Source organism: Grammomys surdaster, unplaced genomic scaffold (assembly GCF_004785775.1).
Source record: "Grammomys surdaster isolate TR1022 unplaced genomic scaffold, NIH_TR_1.0 317, whole genome shotgun sequence".
Classification (NCBI taxonomy): domain Eukaryota; kingdom Metazoa; phylum Chordata; class Mammalia; order Rodentia; family Muridae; genus Grammomys; species Grammomys surdaster.
The window spans coordinates 3,989,824-4,006,345 of record NW_021604736.1 but is presented as its reverse complement, the minus strand read 5'-3'; the positions used below and the strand labels follow the sequence as shown (position 1 = coordinate 4,006,345).

The 16,522-nt window shown below is 41.1% G+C and overlaps 1 protein-coding gene across 1 annotated transcript in view; it reads left to right on the top strand.

Annotated features, from left to right (window-relative positions):
• LOC114629823 (PRELI domain-containing protein 2) overlaps nt 1-16,522 on the top strand; it is an 81,779-nt gene that overhangs the window by 42,172 nt on the left and 23,085 nt on the right. Inside the window, exon 5 of the mRNA XM_028777928.1 lies at nt 2,996-3,101. Within this exon, the coding sequence (XP_028633761.1) occupies nt 2,996-3,101 (106 nt within the window). The remainder of the gene's footprint in view (nt 1-2,995; nt 3,102-16,522) is intronic.

Sequence of the window (16,522 nt, the reverse complement as noted above, 5' to 3'; positions counted from 1 at the left end):
ATATGGTCTATTTTGGAGAAGGTACCATGAGGTGCTGAGAAAAAGGTATATTCTTTTGTTTTAGGATGAAATGTTCTATAGATGTCTGTTAAGTCCATTTGGTTCATAACTTCTGTTAATTTCAAAGTGTCTCTGTTTAGTTTCTGTTTCCATGATCTGTCCATTGCTGAGAGTGGGGTGTTGAAATCCCCCACTATTATTGTGTGAGGTGTAATGTGTGTTTTGAGCTTTGGTAAAGTTTCTTTTATGTATGTAGGTGCCCTTGCATTTGGAGCATAGATGTTCAGAATTGAGAGTTCACCTTGGTAGATTTTTCCTTTGATGAGTATGAAGTGTCCTTCCTAATCTTTTTTGATTAATTTTGGATGAAAGTCGATTTTATTTGATATTAGAATGGCTACTCCAGCTTGTTTCTTGGGACCATTGGCTTGAAAAATTGTTTTCCACCCTTTTATTCTGAGGTAGTGTCTGTCTTTGTCACTGAGGTGCGTTTCTTGTATGCAGCAAAATTCTGGGTCTTGTTTGTGTATCCAGTCTGATAGTCTGCGTCTTTTTATTGGGGAATTGAGACCATTGATGTTAAGAGATATTAAGGAAAAATGATTGTTGCTTCCTGTTATTTTTGTTATTAGAGGTAAAGTTATGTTTGTATCTTCTTTTGGGGTTGTTGGAAGATTACTTACCTGCTTTTTCTAGGTTGTAGTTCCCCTCCTTGTGTTGGCGTTTTCCATCAATTATCCTTTGAAGTGCTGGGTTTGTGGGAAGATATTGTGCAAATTTGGTTTTGTCATGGAATATCTTGGTTTCACCATCTATAGTGATTGAGAGTTTTGCTGGGTATAGTAATCTGGGCTGGCAATTGTGTTCTCTTAGTGTCTGTATGATGTCAGTCCAGGCTCTTCTGGCTTTTATAGTCTCTGGTGAGAAGTCTGGTGTAATTCTTATAGGTCTGCCTTTATATGTTACTTGACCTTTTTCCCTTACTGCTTTTAGTATTTTTTCTTTGTTTTGTGCATCTGATGTTTTGATTATTATGTGACGGGAGGTATTTCTTTTCTGGTCTAGTCTATTTGGTGTTCTGTAGGCTTCTTGTATGTTTATGGGCATCTTGTTCTTTAGGTTAGGGAAGTTCTCCTCAATAATTTTGTTGAAGATATTTACTGGCCCTTTAAGTTGGGAATCTTCATTCTCAGCTATACCTATTATCCTTAGGTTTGGTCTTCTCATTGTGTCCTGGATTTCCTGGATGTTTTGAGTTAGGAGTTTTTTGCATTTTGCATTTTCTTTGACAACTGTGTCAATATTTTCCACCTTATCTTCTGCATTTGAGATTCTCTCTTCTATCTCTTGTATTCGGTTGGTGATGCTTGCGTCTGTGGCTCCTGATCTCTTTCTTAGGTTTTCTATCTCCATGGTTGTCTCCCTTTGAACTTTCTTTATTGTTTCTATTTCTAGTTTCAGATCCTGAATGTTTTTGTTTAATTCCTTCTTTGTGTTTTCTTGCATTTCTTTAAGGGATTTCTGTGATTCCTCTTTAAGGGCTTCTATCTGTTTACTTGTACTCTCCTGTATTTCTTTAAGGGAGTTACTTAATTCCTTCTTATAATCCTCTATCATCATCATGAGAAGTGATTTTAATTCTGAATCCTGCTTTTCAGTTGTGATGGGGTGTTCAGGGCTTGCTATATTGGGAGAACTGGGCACTGATGATGCCAAGAAACTTTGGTTTCCGTTGCTTATGTTCTTGCGGTGCCTTTCGCCATCTGGTTAACTCTAGTGGTACCTGCCCTCACTGTGTAAAACTGGAGTCTGTATTTCCAGTTATCTTGCTTATTGCAGAGCTCCTCAGAGTCCAGAGGTCTCTGTGGTCTTATGCTCCTAATCTCCTGGGTGGAAGAACTCCTGGGACTCAGGCCACCTCTTGGATCTGGAAATCCTTCTGCTCTGAGTGCAGTGGGTCCTCGATGACTCAGGATTCAGTTTCAGCTGCTCTGAGTGCAGTGGCTCCTGGATGACTCAGGATTCAGTTTCTCAACAGGACAGGAGCAAACCGACTCTGTGTCTGCTCCAGCCCAGAGGACCAGGCAGAGGCGGAAGGGAAGTGGAATTCCGGAGGGGCGGGGTTTGGGTAGCTGCTGTGCCCTGGATGTCCCTGGCTCTCCGATGTATCTCTGGGGCTTAGGGAGTGAGATGGAGTTCTTACCAGCTGCTCTGAGTGCAGTGGCTCCCCGATGACTCAGGATTCAGTTTCTCAACAGGACAGGAGCAGACCGACTCTGTGTCTGCTCCAGCCCAGAGGACCAGGCAGGGGCGGAATGGAAGTGGAATTCCGGAGGGGCGGGGTTTGGGTAGCTTCTGTGCCCTGGGTGTCCCTGGCTCCCCGATGTATCTCTGGGGCTTAGGGAGTGAGATGGAGTTCTTACCAGCTGCTCTGAGTGCAGTGGCTCCTGGATGACTCAGGATTCAGTTTCTCAACAGGACAGGAGCAGACCAACTCTGTGTCTGCTCCAGCCCAGAGGACCAGGCAGGGTCGGAAGGGAATGTGGTAGCTTCTTGAAGAGGGATTTTGCAGGGTGAAACAAATATTCTCTAATTCAAATGATTATTGTTTATACTGAATAAGCTGTATATAGTTACCTCAACCTCAAATAGAATATTTTGTTGTAACAAGTAATTACTCAATTATTATGAATATTATTTTGTGTTAATTATAAATGGTAATTATGCTGCTGAAGGTATCCATAATTTGCATTTACATATCCAAATGCAAAGTGACATGAAAGATAAATTTTTCACCAATTATATGGAAAAACTGGATTGTGTCGTATTTACGCCCATCACCTTTCCTTTTCCCTCTCCCACACTAGTTAACTCTTCTTAACTAGTCTTCCCTCCTAGGCTCATCACTTGCTCTATTTTACTTTATGCATATGCATATTTTATACAGATGAAAATTCATGGAGATGAATTTTGTCTTTCTTTTTTTTTTTTTCAGGACAGAGTTCATTCAAACAGGCAGAATTTCAATCACAGGGGCTGGATTTCTCAATTGTATTTTGGAAACTTTTGCTAGTACGTTCTTAAGACAAGGAGCCCAGAAGGTAAGCTTGTTTCTACTTTGAACTAACATTAGTCTTAAGAAGACATGGAGGTTTCAGTTGGGTTTTGACTAAGACATAGTAGAAGAATGTCATGAACAGATATGATAAAAATAGGGGAGTTTATGGAGACACATATCCCCAGAATTTCTCTTAATAATTGTTATTTAAGTCAAGAGTTTACCCTTCTCCTTTGAGCCCAGACTGAACCAGTCTGACTATGTTCTAAGGAGCACTGCACATGGCTGCTGAGCTTGGTAATGTGTTCTTGGCCTAGTTGAGGGGTTTCTGTCATGGATCCAAACTGGTTTAGCCTAGGCTAGAAGGGAGCTGAATTCCTAGAAGGTAGGATGTCACTTTAACTCACTGAGACCTTATTGGGCTTGTTTTCTGCTAGATTACAATATGTGCATTTGTTAAAAAAAAAAAAAAAAGAAAAAAAAAGAAAGAAAGAAAGGAACAATAACACCGCTATCCTCCTATCTGGAAAACTGCTACCTCAAAATAATGCCCCTGGTGAGAAAATTAATTTTATCACTGTATTGCTGACTGAGTTGACTCCTTGTTCATCTATTAAATCCCATATTAGAAAAGCCATAGTAATAATTAAATATAATTGTTTCACACATAAGTCTATTCATCAAAAAGAAGGGATCTCTTTTGGGAGAGATAATATTTAAAAGTTGAGTTGAGACTTCTTCTTATTAAATTGGCTGCACATAGACGTTCATGGAAAAAAAATTCCTTTTTGGTAGTTCATATGAAAACAGACAGGAGGCAGGATGCATCCTGGGGGATTATGGCTTGCTGCACAATGTTATCCCATTCACCCCAGTCACTTGTATGTATTTTGCCTGTCTTCAGTCTGAGCCTGCTAATACTTGTTAATCATGTGTTGATGCCCATTTTATTGGTGAAAGACAGGATGTCCCACACAGTCCTTCCATCTCACCTATTCTCTTTCTTCATACGGGGAGAGGACCTGCATTGTGCTAGGAACATGTAAAATGTGGTAAATGGATTTATTCTGTCACAGAAGTAGTAGAATTTAGGCTCTAGACTCACATCCCATGTTTCAGTGGCAAGTGTTCACTCCAATCCGAAGCCCCAGGCAAATGTGCCTTACCTTCTTGGGACAATTAACTTCATATGGATGCCTGTGCTGCGGCAGACTTGGGTCGTACCTATGCTTCTTGTGTATGTTAGGATTCTTTGGTTACAAGTAACAAAACACACTTTAGGTTGGACATTGGAATGGTGCAAGGTGCAAGGGTGCTGAAACTGGCTGATAGCTTCTGGAAGGGCTGCCCCAAGGCGGGAGCTTCTGAATCCTTTGTAGAATTCTTTCTCCAATTCAGTCTACCCCTCTCTGTAGAGATTCTTGTGTGCTTCTGGTTCTTTTTTTCTGCAGCCTGGTTCTCTCTGGTTAGTGGGATGGGGATCTCCACTGTCCAGGTGTTATGTTGAATGGAGTTCTAGCCAATGAATAGACTGTTTGCATCTCTCTCTCTCTCTCTCTCTCTCTCTCTCTCTCTCTCTCTTATCTATCTATCTATCTATCTATCTATCTATCTATCTATCTATCTATCTATCTAATCTATCATCTATCTATTTGTATCTATTTCTGTATCTATCATCTATGTATCTATGCATCTATCTATGTATCTATCTATGTATCTATCTCTGTATCTATCTATGTATCTATGTATCTATGTATCTATCTATGTATCTATCTATGTATCTATCTATGTATCTATCTATGTATCTATGTATCTATGTATCTATCTATCTATCTATCTATCTTATCTATCTTATCTATCTATCTGTATCTATTTCTGTATCTATCATCTATGTCTATGTATCTATCATCTTTGTTCATCCATTCATTTGTTCCTTCCTCCTTCCTTCCTTTTGTTTTACTTTCTATCAGCAAAATGACTATCCATTTATTTCTTCCTTTTCTAATGTCTCTGGAAGGAGAGGGCCTTATTTTCAAGCAGACCAAACAGGACTAGGAGACTGAGCGACAGCTATAAAACCTTCATTGCTGCCATGACCATGGGGATCAGGGCTGAGGTCTCTTCTCAGAAAATATTCCCTAAGCATTTTTGTTTCTAGCATGTTCTCATGATAAACTCTGTACTGCGTACCTTAATGGAAGAGAGAGAGAGAGAGAGAGAGAGAGAGAGAGAGAGAGAGAGAGAGCTCTGTCCGTACTTCCTTTTCTTTCTCTCCTTCTTACCCTCCATCTCCCACCCCACCCCTGTATGCTATACATGTCAGAAGACGATGTTGGATGTCTTACTCTGTCTCTCACTGAACCTGAAGCTAGCCTGGTGGTCAGTAAGACCCAGCCATCCTCCTGTCTTCCACCTACCTATTGAATTTGGGTTGCAAGTGTGTGTTTGTATGTGTGTGTGTGTTTATGTGTTCAGCTTTTTATGTGGGTGCTGATATCTGAACCCAGGTCCTTATGCTTGCATGAGAATATTGTTACTCAATGAACCATCTCCTTAGCCACAGCTTTATTAATCTTGATCCTGATTCTTCCATAATCTGTGATACCTTGGACAGCGCCTGGGACGTGCCTGTGCAAATAGATAGACCGGAAATGGAATGCACAGTGAGGTGCCTTGTTAGCATCTCATGAATATTCACTGGATCAAAACCAACAAAAACCAAGTCACTCTAACATTTTAACCTGGGGAACCCTTTTTGTTCAGAAGTAAGAGAATATATCCAACCCCACCAGCTTCTCTAACTTTGCCTTCTGAAGAGGCTAAGTTTAATTAGCTTTTTGGTTTTAAAATGCATCCATGCTTAAGTATCTTTTATCTCATGCCCACGTGCTGATGTTTCTGGGGCCAGCCTGCCTTCCTGGTAAACCTCAGAGCTGCACCTGCATAACTAGTTTCTGCTTACATGCCTGTGCCAGGGTCTTAGGTGACTGTACTTTCCCTTTTGAACTTTGTCCTTGAAGCTGTTTATCAGAGGAGCAGGAGCTGATAGCGTTTTTTTCCCCTATTAAAAGCAAAACTAGATACTTGGACTTTCTATGTTTGTAAGTTAATGTCAGGCTGTTGATGTGGAGCTGTAGGCTGAGGTCACTTGTGTTTCTGAGCCTCTGGGGGCTTCTTCAATTGCATTTTTTTCTCCTTTCCCTTCGATATCTCATGCAGTTTGTAACTTGGGGCCCTTTCTGGCACATATGCTGGATTTCACACACCAGTCAGAAGCTGCTCTCCTCTTGGGTTAGATGGAGTGGTTATCAGAGTTATTGATTTCCTTAGATTGCCCAGCTCCAGGTTTGCCCCTGCAGTGGGAGTGTTTGTAGTCTCCCATTGCTTTTGTGACCCAGCAGAAATTCCTTTGCCCAAATGTTTCCGAGTTTAAAATGTGAGGGTTTTAAATTTAAGTCATGCATAAACACATGTTCTCTTTGTTTCTAAGGGTGAAAAGCATCACATCACATGCTCTCTGTAATGCTCTCCTCTTATTACCTGTCCCTCTCCCAACACATGTGACCATGGATAGTGCACAGAGCCAGATTTGAAACCTTTTTGAACTCCACAAGCATCTTTTGATGACCATTGTATCCTGGGCATTGAAGTGCTGGAGATACATTGAAGTGAGATACATTTACAGGATGGGGACTCTGCTTTGTGCAGTTTTAGTTTGGTGGCTTGTTGCTGATGATGAAAAGCATGACAGACAGGGACTAAACAGCTGCTGGTGTCAGGAATGGGTGGCGCTCAGCCTGGTGCTCCGTGCTGAGTACTCTGAGAGTTGTAGACGGCAAGCCCCATGCCTATCGTGCATTGCCTTATCCACTTCTCTGAGCAATCAGTGACACAGGAATAACGCTTCTTTTTTATTTGCATAGGGAAGGTCTCAAGTGACAGAACGATTATCTCAAAATTAGAAAATCAGAAAGTAGGCTGGAATGCAACCCAAAAGTTGTCTGAGCCCAGAGTTGTGCTCCTGGTTTCCAACTTTGGTCCCATCTATGATCTCCACATTTAAACCTTGTGTGTGTGTGTGTGTGTGTGTGTGTGTGTGTGTTGAGCCCAAAGTATGTGCTTAGAATAGTCAACAAGGGCTTATGTGCATAGTGAGGAAGAGAAGATGCAGGAAGAGGGAGCCTGGTTATGATGGAGAACGTTAGACAGGGAAAGAGAGTGGGGGACTGCTCGTCACTTGGATAGTGTTAGAAGCAAGTATCCTTTGTTTAGTTAGTAACGAGCCTGCCTGCCTGTCACAAAAAGCATGAAGACCTGATATCTTCCTCTAGAACTCCTGTTAAAAAGCTGGGCTTCTAATCCCAGTGCTGAGGAGGCAAAGAAAGGCAGATCCCTGGGACTTGCTGGCAAGGCAACCTAGCCTACCCAGTAAGCTCCAAGCCAGTGAGAAACCTCATCAAAACACAAGGTGGACAGCTCCAGGGGAACAACATTGAGAGTTCATCTCTTCCTTCACATGTACATACATCTGCACACACACTTGCACAAACATTATACACCACACACACACACACACACACACAGATACACAGACACATACAGGCAGACAGAAATACACATTCAGACACATACAGAAAAACACAGATGCACAGATACAGACAGATAGACATACACATAGACAGACAGATGAAAACACACACACAAACACTCATACAGAGACACACAGACAGACATTGACATACACAGGCATAAAGATGGACATACACATAGAGAGACAGAAAGACAGACAAACAGATATAGACACACAGAGACACACACAGACAGACAGATACACACACACACACACACACACACAAGATCTTTGAGCTTTTCACTCAAACTTATTCATGTGTGACTTGCCCATATATAGAAATACTGTCATTTTGTGTATTAATTTTGTTTTCTAAAACTTTATTGAGCTTATTATTGTTATTCTCACATCTTTTGGGGGCAAATATTTTAAGGATCTTTATGTGGTAAGATCATGCTATCAACAAACATGCATTTCTCTCCTTCCTTGCCTACTGAAATGTCTGTTATTGCCTCCTCTTGTCTAACTTTAGAAGTGTGTTAGTACTTTAGTAGTGTGTGAAATACAAGTGGTGAGGATAGTCCATTTTTCTCTCCTCACACAGCTTTATGCATAACACCTATAAACTTTCCATTACTGTGTATCTTTCTCAAGCCTGTGCTGAAGGGAATCCGTAAACACTAAGATCTCAGCCAGTGAGCACTGGAGAGTGAGTCATATGACATGTTCCTCAATTTGTGGGGTATCACATAAATGTATGATAGAATCTGAGCACAGCCCCTTGGTACACAGAGTCAGAGAGATAATAGGTAAATGCTGTTTTAATTTGCAAAGTTGGGGTAATTTGTTACTCAGCAATAAATACCAATAGAGTGGATTTGAAAAAAATCATGTGATCAGATTCACTCTGCAGACCAAGCTGGCCCAGAACTCACAGAAATTTGTCTGCCTTTGCCTCCTGAGTGCTGGGATCAAATATATGTGTGATCACACACAACCTAGCCAGGGATTTTCAAATATCCTTTGGACCACATATATTAGACCAAAGTTTCTTTGACAGGAAGGAATTATATTCTGCATTGTCAAAAAGGAATCTTAAAAAATCCAAAGTAACAACCACACACCCTAAATTGACATGTCCAGATTTTCTAGATAAAGTGTCAGACCTTGAAAGTCATTTTCAAGTGGTTTGACTTGCCCACAATTGTTTCTGTAACAAATATTTCACATGCTGTTGCATGCCATCTCTGCTTCAGCCTTCTGATCAGTGTGATAAAAATACCCGTGGTACAAATAATGGGACCTTCTACAAGAGTGGATGAAATAACAAATTATTTTATCACACATTGAAAAATATATTTCGCAAACTTAAAGAAGGAGCTCGTCTGTGTGATTGCATAATGAGAACTCTGCATTCCGAGGCCTTTGTAGCTGTCCCTAGCCACAGAGACAGACTGGCTAAAAAAAGAACACTCTTATGACAAGATTGTTATCACTGTATTATCTTCCAAGCCTCCACGGAGAAGTGAAAAGTGAATTCTGGCCCCAAAAGAAAGCTCACCAAAAAGCTATGATGTAGATTTTGCCTTTTTGGAAGTGGGGGTGAGGCAGGGGGTGTGGCTGGTGGTAACTCCTCTTGACTTGGAAGGATGGAAGCAAAGCTTCCCAGGAGCTTGTTCCTTGTGGTGTAAAATGCCCTTTGGGTGGTGTTAACAAGAGGAAAGAATTGGCTTTGTAAGTAAAAATGTCGTGTCTAAATGGAAATTAGAGATGTAATAAAGTATGCACACGGACCCTCAGTTTGTCTGTGGTATCACAGTCTCCTAATAAGGAGAGCAGTTACAAGAAAGTAAAGTCAAGCAGTCTTCTGAACCAGTGGTCTGGTGTAGGACTATCTGATCCTGAATGGTTTAAATTGAGACATATACCCTTCATGATCAGGCAAGGATGGGAAAATCTCTAGAAATTTGAGTTGATCTCTATGTCTCAAGTCTAGACTCTTGACCTGATCCCTGTATCTCAAGCCCCAGTCATGGCGTTAATGAGAGTCTATCTCTTTTGTACACTATGGTAGTTAATAAGGCACCCATTTCACCTGTGCAAACTCAGTTACCATTCCTTGTGCTAACGTTCTTTCAAGGATAATTATAATAGAAATTTCTAAAGTAAGGTTACTGATTAGAACAGTCACTATGATCCCTGGAGCATGAAGCCCCGTGAGGGCACTGGGTGTACCTGGCATATAACAGGACGGAACATATACAGGCCATGTTATTGCATGCTCAAGTGCTTTGGAGCAGATCATAGACACCATAATAGCGAGATCAAACCCCTGAGCTAGAGAGTGTGTCTTTAAAGAGCTAGTAATTACTAGAATTAAAAGATTTTCTGATAAAAACTGTATTTACAGATACAGAGCTCTGTGTGTATGTGTGAGAGAGTCTATGTGTCTTCGTGTGTGAGAGTATGTGTTTATGAAGATAACACATGCACCTGTGTATGCACATGTGTGGAAGACAGAGGACAACCTTGTATCACACTTCAGATACCATTCACCTTGTTTTCTGACACCCACCTGTCACTGGAACCTGGAGCTCTCTGGGCAGGCTAGGCTGGCAAGCTAGTGAATGGCAGGGCTACCCACCTGTCTGGGCCTCCCTGGTACTAGGATTACAAGTGTATACTACCATGTCTTGCTTACTTCTAGTCTGAGATTGACCTCGGGTCTTCATGCCAGCAAGACAATTATTTTACCAAGTGAGTTACTGTGCTAGCTATCTCTGTAAACATTCTCTTAAGTACTTACTTGAGTATGATTTTGGTTGTTATTTTTTTGTGGCAAGAATCTCTCTATTGTAGTATCCTTGGCTGACTTGGAACTTGCTATATAGCCTAGTGGGCCTGAATTTCATAGTCTTCTTGACTTAGCTTCCAAGTTCAGGTTACAGGTGTGGGCCACCGTAGCCCATCTAGATGAGATTTTAGTTGCCTTTGGAAATGTCTTGACAGTTAATTGAGCTTGGCTGTAGCTTTCCCCTTTTGCTTCATTATTGGCTTGGGTCCAAGAACCCTGACTAGGGGATAGCAAAGATGCAGAAACACTGAGATCAGGTGGTCTGGGCTCTCTGATGGAGAAATCACAATGCCCTGGAAACGCAAGAGTATTTATTACATACAGTTAAACAGGGAGGGAGGTGGTATTATTACATACAGATAAACAAGGAGGCAGGGTTGTTACATGCAGCTGAATGAGGAAGGGGAGGATCTGTAGGAGCAGTTTCTGTAGAGGAGCTGTCTCCAGGTCATAAACATTCAGGGGAATGCTGTGGTGGACATTTTCTGCACACATTGTCAGCATTAGCACTCAGTCCCAAGCAAGGCTTTGCTGTCCCTCTGAGCCTCACGCAGGGGAGGCTTTGCCATTCCTATGGATCTGGAGTCTTTGTTATGGCTGGGCCAGGTCAGATACTACTTGTTCTTTCAGGACTTCATTGGTTCCCTACATCCCTTCTTGTGTGTGTGTGTGTGCATGTGCGTGTGTGTGTGTGTGTGTGTGTGTATGGTGTTGGATATCAAATTTATGGCCTTGCAGATGTTCAGTATACAAGCACTCTTTCAGTGAGCTATGTCTCCAGGCTTGGATAAGATTTTAGATATACAACGGTAAAGGAGAAGTTTGTGTTTTTTTTTTTTTTTTTGTGTGTGTTTATCATTTTAAAAAATTATCAGTATTTGACTTAAGTATAGTGAAGTATAAATTATAATTATAATAATATATCCCTCTTTAGCAAGTTGATGTAGCTCTTTCTGAGTGTCTCTGTGTGTTTGTAAATGTATAGATTAATGGTTTTTATTTTTCAAAAAGCTGGAATTATTGAGCCCAGCGTTTTCACTTATGAACATATTTTAACATTTTCTCTTTGTCATTACATATTTTTTGTTGTCATTGTTCTTTGATGTTTTAGATAAGTTTTTACAAACAGCCTTAACTGCCATGAAGGCCTTACTTAGTTCATGCTGGTCACGAACTTTAGATCTCCTGCCATTGCCTCCCAAGCTCTGGGTTATAGGTGTGCACAGGTAACTAGACAGTGCACATTCTTCAAAAGTTTGACGGTTTATATGATACCCTCTTTGTGTAATAGCTTTTATTATCAATTTCTATTTTTTCCACTACTGGAAATACTATTGGGTCAAATCCCTAAGTGTAAATACTTCTGTATATTTCTGATTACTTCTTGGGTTAAGACCTTCCATGTGTATCAGCAAGTTCCTTTCTAAAATAATTCTGCCAGTTTACAGCCTCTTTACCAATTCTGTTCTGGCCGTCAATGGTTTTCTTGTGAGTTGAATGAATGACTTGACATGGTAGAATTGTCAAAGGGCTGATTATTTTTAGCTCATTGAATTGTGAAGCTGATGCAAAATTACCAGCTCCGAGCCTCCTATTATCTACTCTGGAAATGATAACAGTTACTGATTCTGCTGTTGGCACATCGTTTGGCCTCAGTGCCCGTCTGGGCTTTTTATGTTGTGTGATGTAGATATGGCTGTTCTGTGAATGATGAGTTCTTTAACTGAGAACTTTGTGTACTATGCATACACTCTTAAAAAAATGAACATTTTAAAGTCAGTGTCCCCAAGAGAGAGGAGCAGAGAAAGAAGTACCACTCCACAACATAAGTAAAAGTTACTGGCACAAGAAGAGGGTTTCTCTGTGTATGCCAGGTTGTCCTGGAACTCACTTTGTAGACCAGGCTGGCCTTGAACCCAGAGATCCATCTGCCTCATGCCTCCTGAGTACTGGGGTTAAAGACTGATAATGCTCTTTAATCCCACTCTTGAGAGCTCAAATCAGCAGTTACAGGTGAGTTAATTTATTTGATGCCCTGAAACGGCTACTTGATTTTTATTTTTTTTATCCATTTATTTTATTTTATTCCATCATAGCCTCCCTCTCTCCCCCTCCCCCTTTCCAGTTTTAACCTTACAAATGCTTCTCCCATTACTCCCTCCCTTCTCGGGAAGGAAGCTCTCCTTGGGTACTACCCCACCCTGGGTCATCTAGTTACAGCAGGACTGGGCAATCCTCTCCCACTGAGACCCAGCCAGGTTGTCTAGGTAGGGGGAAAGGGATCCGTTGGCAGGCAACAGAGACCAAGAGAGCCCCCGCTCCACTTGTTAGGAGACTCACATGAAGACGAAGCTGCCCATTTGCTACTAATGTGTAGGGTGTCTAGGTCCAGCCCTGTATGCTCCCTAGTGGGTGGTCCAGGCTCTGTGAGCCCTCATAGTCCCAGGTTAGTTGACTCTGTGGATCTTCTTATGGTGTCCTTGATCCCTCTGATTTGCTCACTTCTATCCCCCACTCTTCCGCAAGACTCCCCAGACTCTGCCTGGTGTTTGGCTCTGGGTCTCTGCATCCGCCTCCGTCCATTGCTGGATGAAGCCTCTCAGGAGACAGTTTTGCTAGGTTTCTGTCTGCAAGCATAGCAGAGTATCATTAATAGTGTCGGGGGTTGGCTCTCTCACATGGGATGAGTCTCAAGTTGGGACAGTTATTGGTTGGCTCAGTTTTTGCTCCATCTTTATCCCTGCACATCTTGTAGGCAAGACAAATTTTGAGTTGCAGGTTTTCTGGTGGATTGGTATCTTCCTCCCTTCTGGAATTCCTGCCTGTGTACAGAAGATAGCCACTTCAGTATCTATATCCCTCTCTGGTAGGAATGTCATCTAAGGTCAAAACTATAAACTCCTCATATCTTCTTCCATCCCAGGCCTCCAGCTAGTCACCAGAGATGGCCCCCTCCCCTGCTGATTTCCATTTTTACTTCCAGGACTCTCTTGCTGCACCACCTCTCACACCTGATCATCATCCCTGTTGCCTTCCTCACCTCCTTTCCTATTCAGGTCCCTCTCTCCATCCACCTCTGATGACTATTTAATTTCCCCTTCTGAGTGAGATTTGATCATTCTCCCTTGGGACCTCCTTATTACCCAGTTTCTTTGGGTCTGTAGATTGTAGCATGGTTGTCCTTCAACTGATTAGTACAGAAGACAGCTTCCTGAACATAATAGCAATGGCTTAGGCTTTAAGATCAACAACTAATAAATAGGACCTTATGAAACTGAAAAGCTTTTGTAAGACAAAGGACACTACCAATAGGACAGAATGGTAGCCTACATATTAGGAAAAGATCTTCACCAACCCTACGTCCGATAGAGGGCTAATATCCAAAATTTATAAAGAACGCAAGAAATTAGACACCAGGAAATCAAATAACCCAATTTAAAAATGGAGTACAGAGCTAAACAGAATTCTCAGCAGAGAAATCTCAAATGGCCAAGAAGCACTTAAAGAAATGTTCAATGATCTTAGTTATCAGGGAAATGCAAGTCACAACGAACCTGAGGTTCTGTCTTACACCCATTAAAATGGCTAAGATCAAAAACCGAAGTGATAGTAGATGCTGGTCAGGATGTGGAGCAAGAGAAACACTCCTCCATTGCTGGTGGGAATGCAAACTTGTACAACCACCTTGGAAATCAATTTGGTGGTTTCTCAGAACATTGGAAATAGTTGTACTTCAAGATCCAGCTATACCACTCTTGGGCATATACCCAAAATATGCTCTACCATACCACAAGGACACTTGCTCCACTATGTTCATAGAAGCTTTATTTGTAATAACCAGAAACTGGAAACAACCTAGATGTCCCTCAACTGAAGAATGAGTAAAAAAAAATGGGTACATCTACACATTTGGGATACTATTTAGCTATCAAAAACAAAGACATCATGCATCTTCCAGGCAGTTGAGAATATCATCCTGACTTAGGTAGAAAGATACATATGGTATGTACTCACTTATAAGTGGATATTAGTTATAAAGGATGGTACTTCTTAACAATTTACTTCCAGATAGGTCTGTCTTCTTGCATGACCCTTCCCTATCAGTTCTACTCACTCTGTTGCCGATAGAGTCTTAGTCTACTGAAACACAGCCTTGCCGAGCAAAGAAAAGTGAGTATTCTGTGAGTTATAATTTTTTTTCATTCTGACTATAAGACCTAGGAATCCTAAATCCCTGGTTGGCTCATTTGAATTCATCTGTTTGTACTAGACTCTGCTTACCACCATAGCTTTTGGGAATCTCTTAAATCAGCAAGGTTCAATTCTGAGATGTTTTCTCTCTGAAGCAAGGGAAATTCTGGGAATTTAAACTCTTGTCTGAAAGGATGGAAGGTGTTTTCCTGAGGTTCGGATATGTGTGGGGTCACTGTTTGTATGATGGTAGGAGAGGCCATGCATACGTGGTGTAGCAATGAGTGGTGCTGACCTGGCCGTGAGTTAGGAAACCCAGGTTCTGTTTTGGCCAAACTCTGATAACCACGATGTTCATTCTGCTTCCTCTGATCTAAATTACCATTTTCTGTAAAATTAGGTTGAATTAATTAATTTTAAATTCTAAAATTATATCTCTTTTTTATTTTCTCCTACTTCTCGTTATTTCTAAACATTTTTTCTGTCTGCAAATCTTTAAACTTACATAAAAATTAAATAGTTTCAGGTATATAGGGATTAAAGAGCACTAGTGATAAGTCATTTAAAAAGTAGATGGTTAAAGGTTGAGGAGACAACAAAATATTAAAAATGAGAAACATGCTCATAAAACACTAGTTAACAGGAAAGACAGTGAACATGCATTAGGGATTTTATAATTTTATATCGCAGTTCTGTTCATATGAGCCAAACTGGATATTATAAATATGTGTAGGCCTTTGAAGTGCTGGTCCCAGTAATAGAGCAAGATGGCTTCTTTCTAATCTATACTTTCTATAAATACAGTTTAGAAACACTAGAGAGACCAGATAAAATAATGATAGTAGCTGTGATCTGTGGTTACACACCGTGATCCAAGCACTTGGTAGTTTCACAGTCATCCTTGCAATAGCCTGGAAAAGGGCTGTAGTTATTCCTACCTTTCCCTACTACAGATGTGGAAATGAATGGCAGCATACAATGCTGCCACTTGAATCCCATTCTCTTAGTTGCCGGGTGAAGACAAAAGTCTAGGCTAGGAGATAAGACAGTGGCCCAGCAGCATCAGGTGTACCTATGACCTTGAAGCAGACAGTTGTCAGACTGCAGAGGTTGTGCCCTTGCCTTCTTGGCTGTTATGTTGCCGGTCTTTTTCTAATGCTCTTCTGTTCTACTCAGTTGGGCACTGGGACATCCATGGGCTGAGTTCTCTCGAGTGTCCTGGATCAAATCTATCACTGGGTTACTTTTCTGAGCCTGTATACTTACTCTGTTGAGCAAAATTCAAATATACAAAGACAATGGAAATAGAAGATTGTGGCCACCATAAATCGTTACCTTCTAGATATAGACTGAGGCAGCTATAGAACGTAAAGCTGAAGCAGACTGAACCAAGATGCACCCTGTCCAAAAAAAAAAAAAAAAAGAAGAAAGAAAGGAAAAAAGTAAGGAATAAAAAAAGGAAGTAAGGAAAGGAAGGAAAGAAGAAAGGAAGAAGAGAGTTTGCCTGGTGTGTAGGCTGAATGCTAATCACACCATAGCAGAGGTACAGATCTTCTGTGGATCAAAAGAGCACCTGTAGGTTCCAACTTGTCCTAAGCTAGGCTCTTTGACCCAAAGACCAGAAAAATCTCAGCACTCAGCTCAGCTCAGAAGTTAAATACAGAGATATAGGAGTGGCTACCTGATTGAAGGGTAACTTCATTTCTTCCTAGTAGGCCAGTAGTCCACCTGCAGTTCTGTGCTTACATTGTGCTGCATACTACTTGAAAGCTCTCTGGGTTCCCTGATATGTGGAGTTGTTGCTCTTCAGTATATTTTGGGGGATGATCTCTCTCTCTCTCTCTCTCTC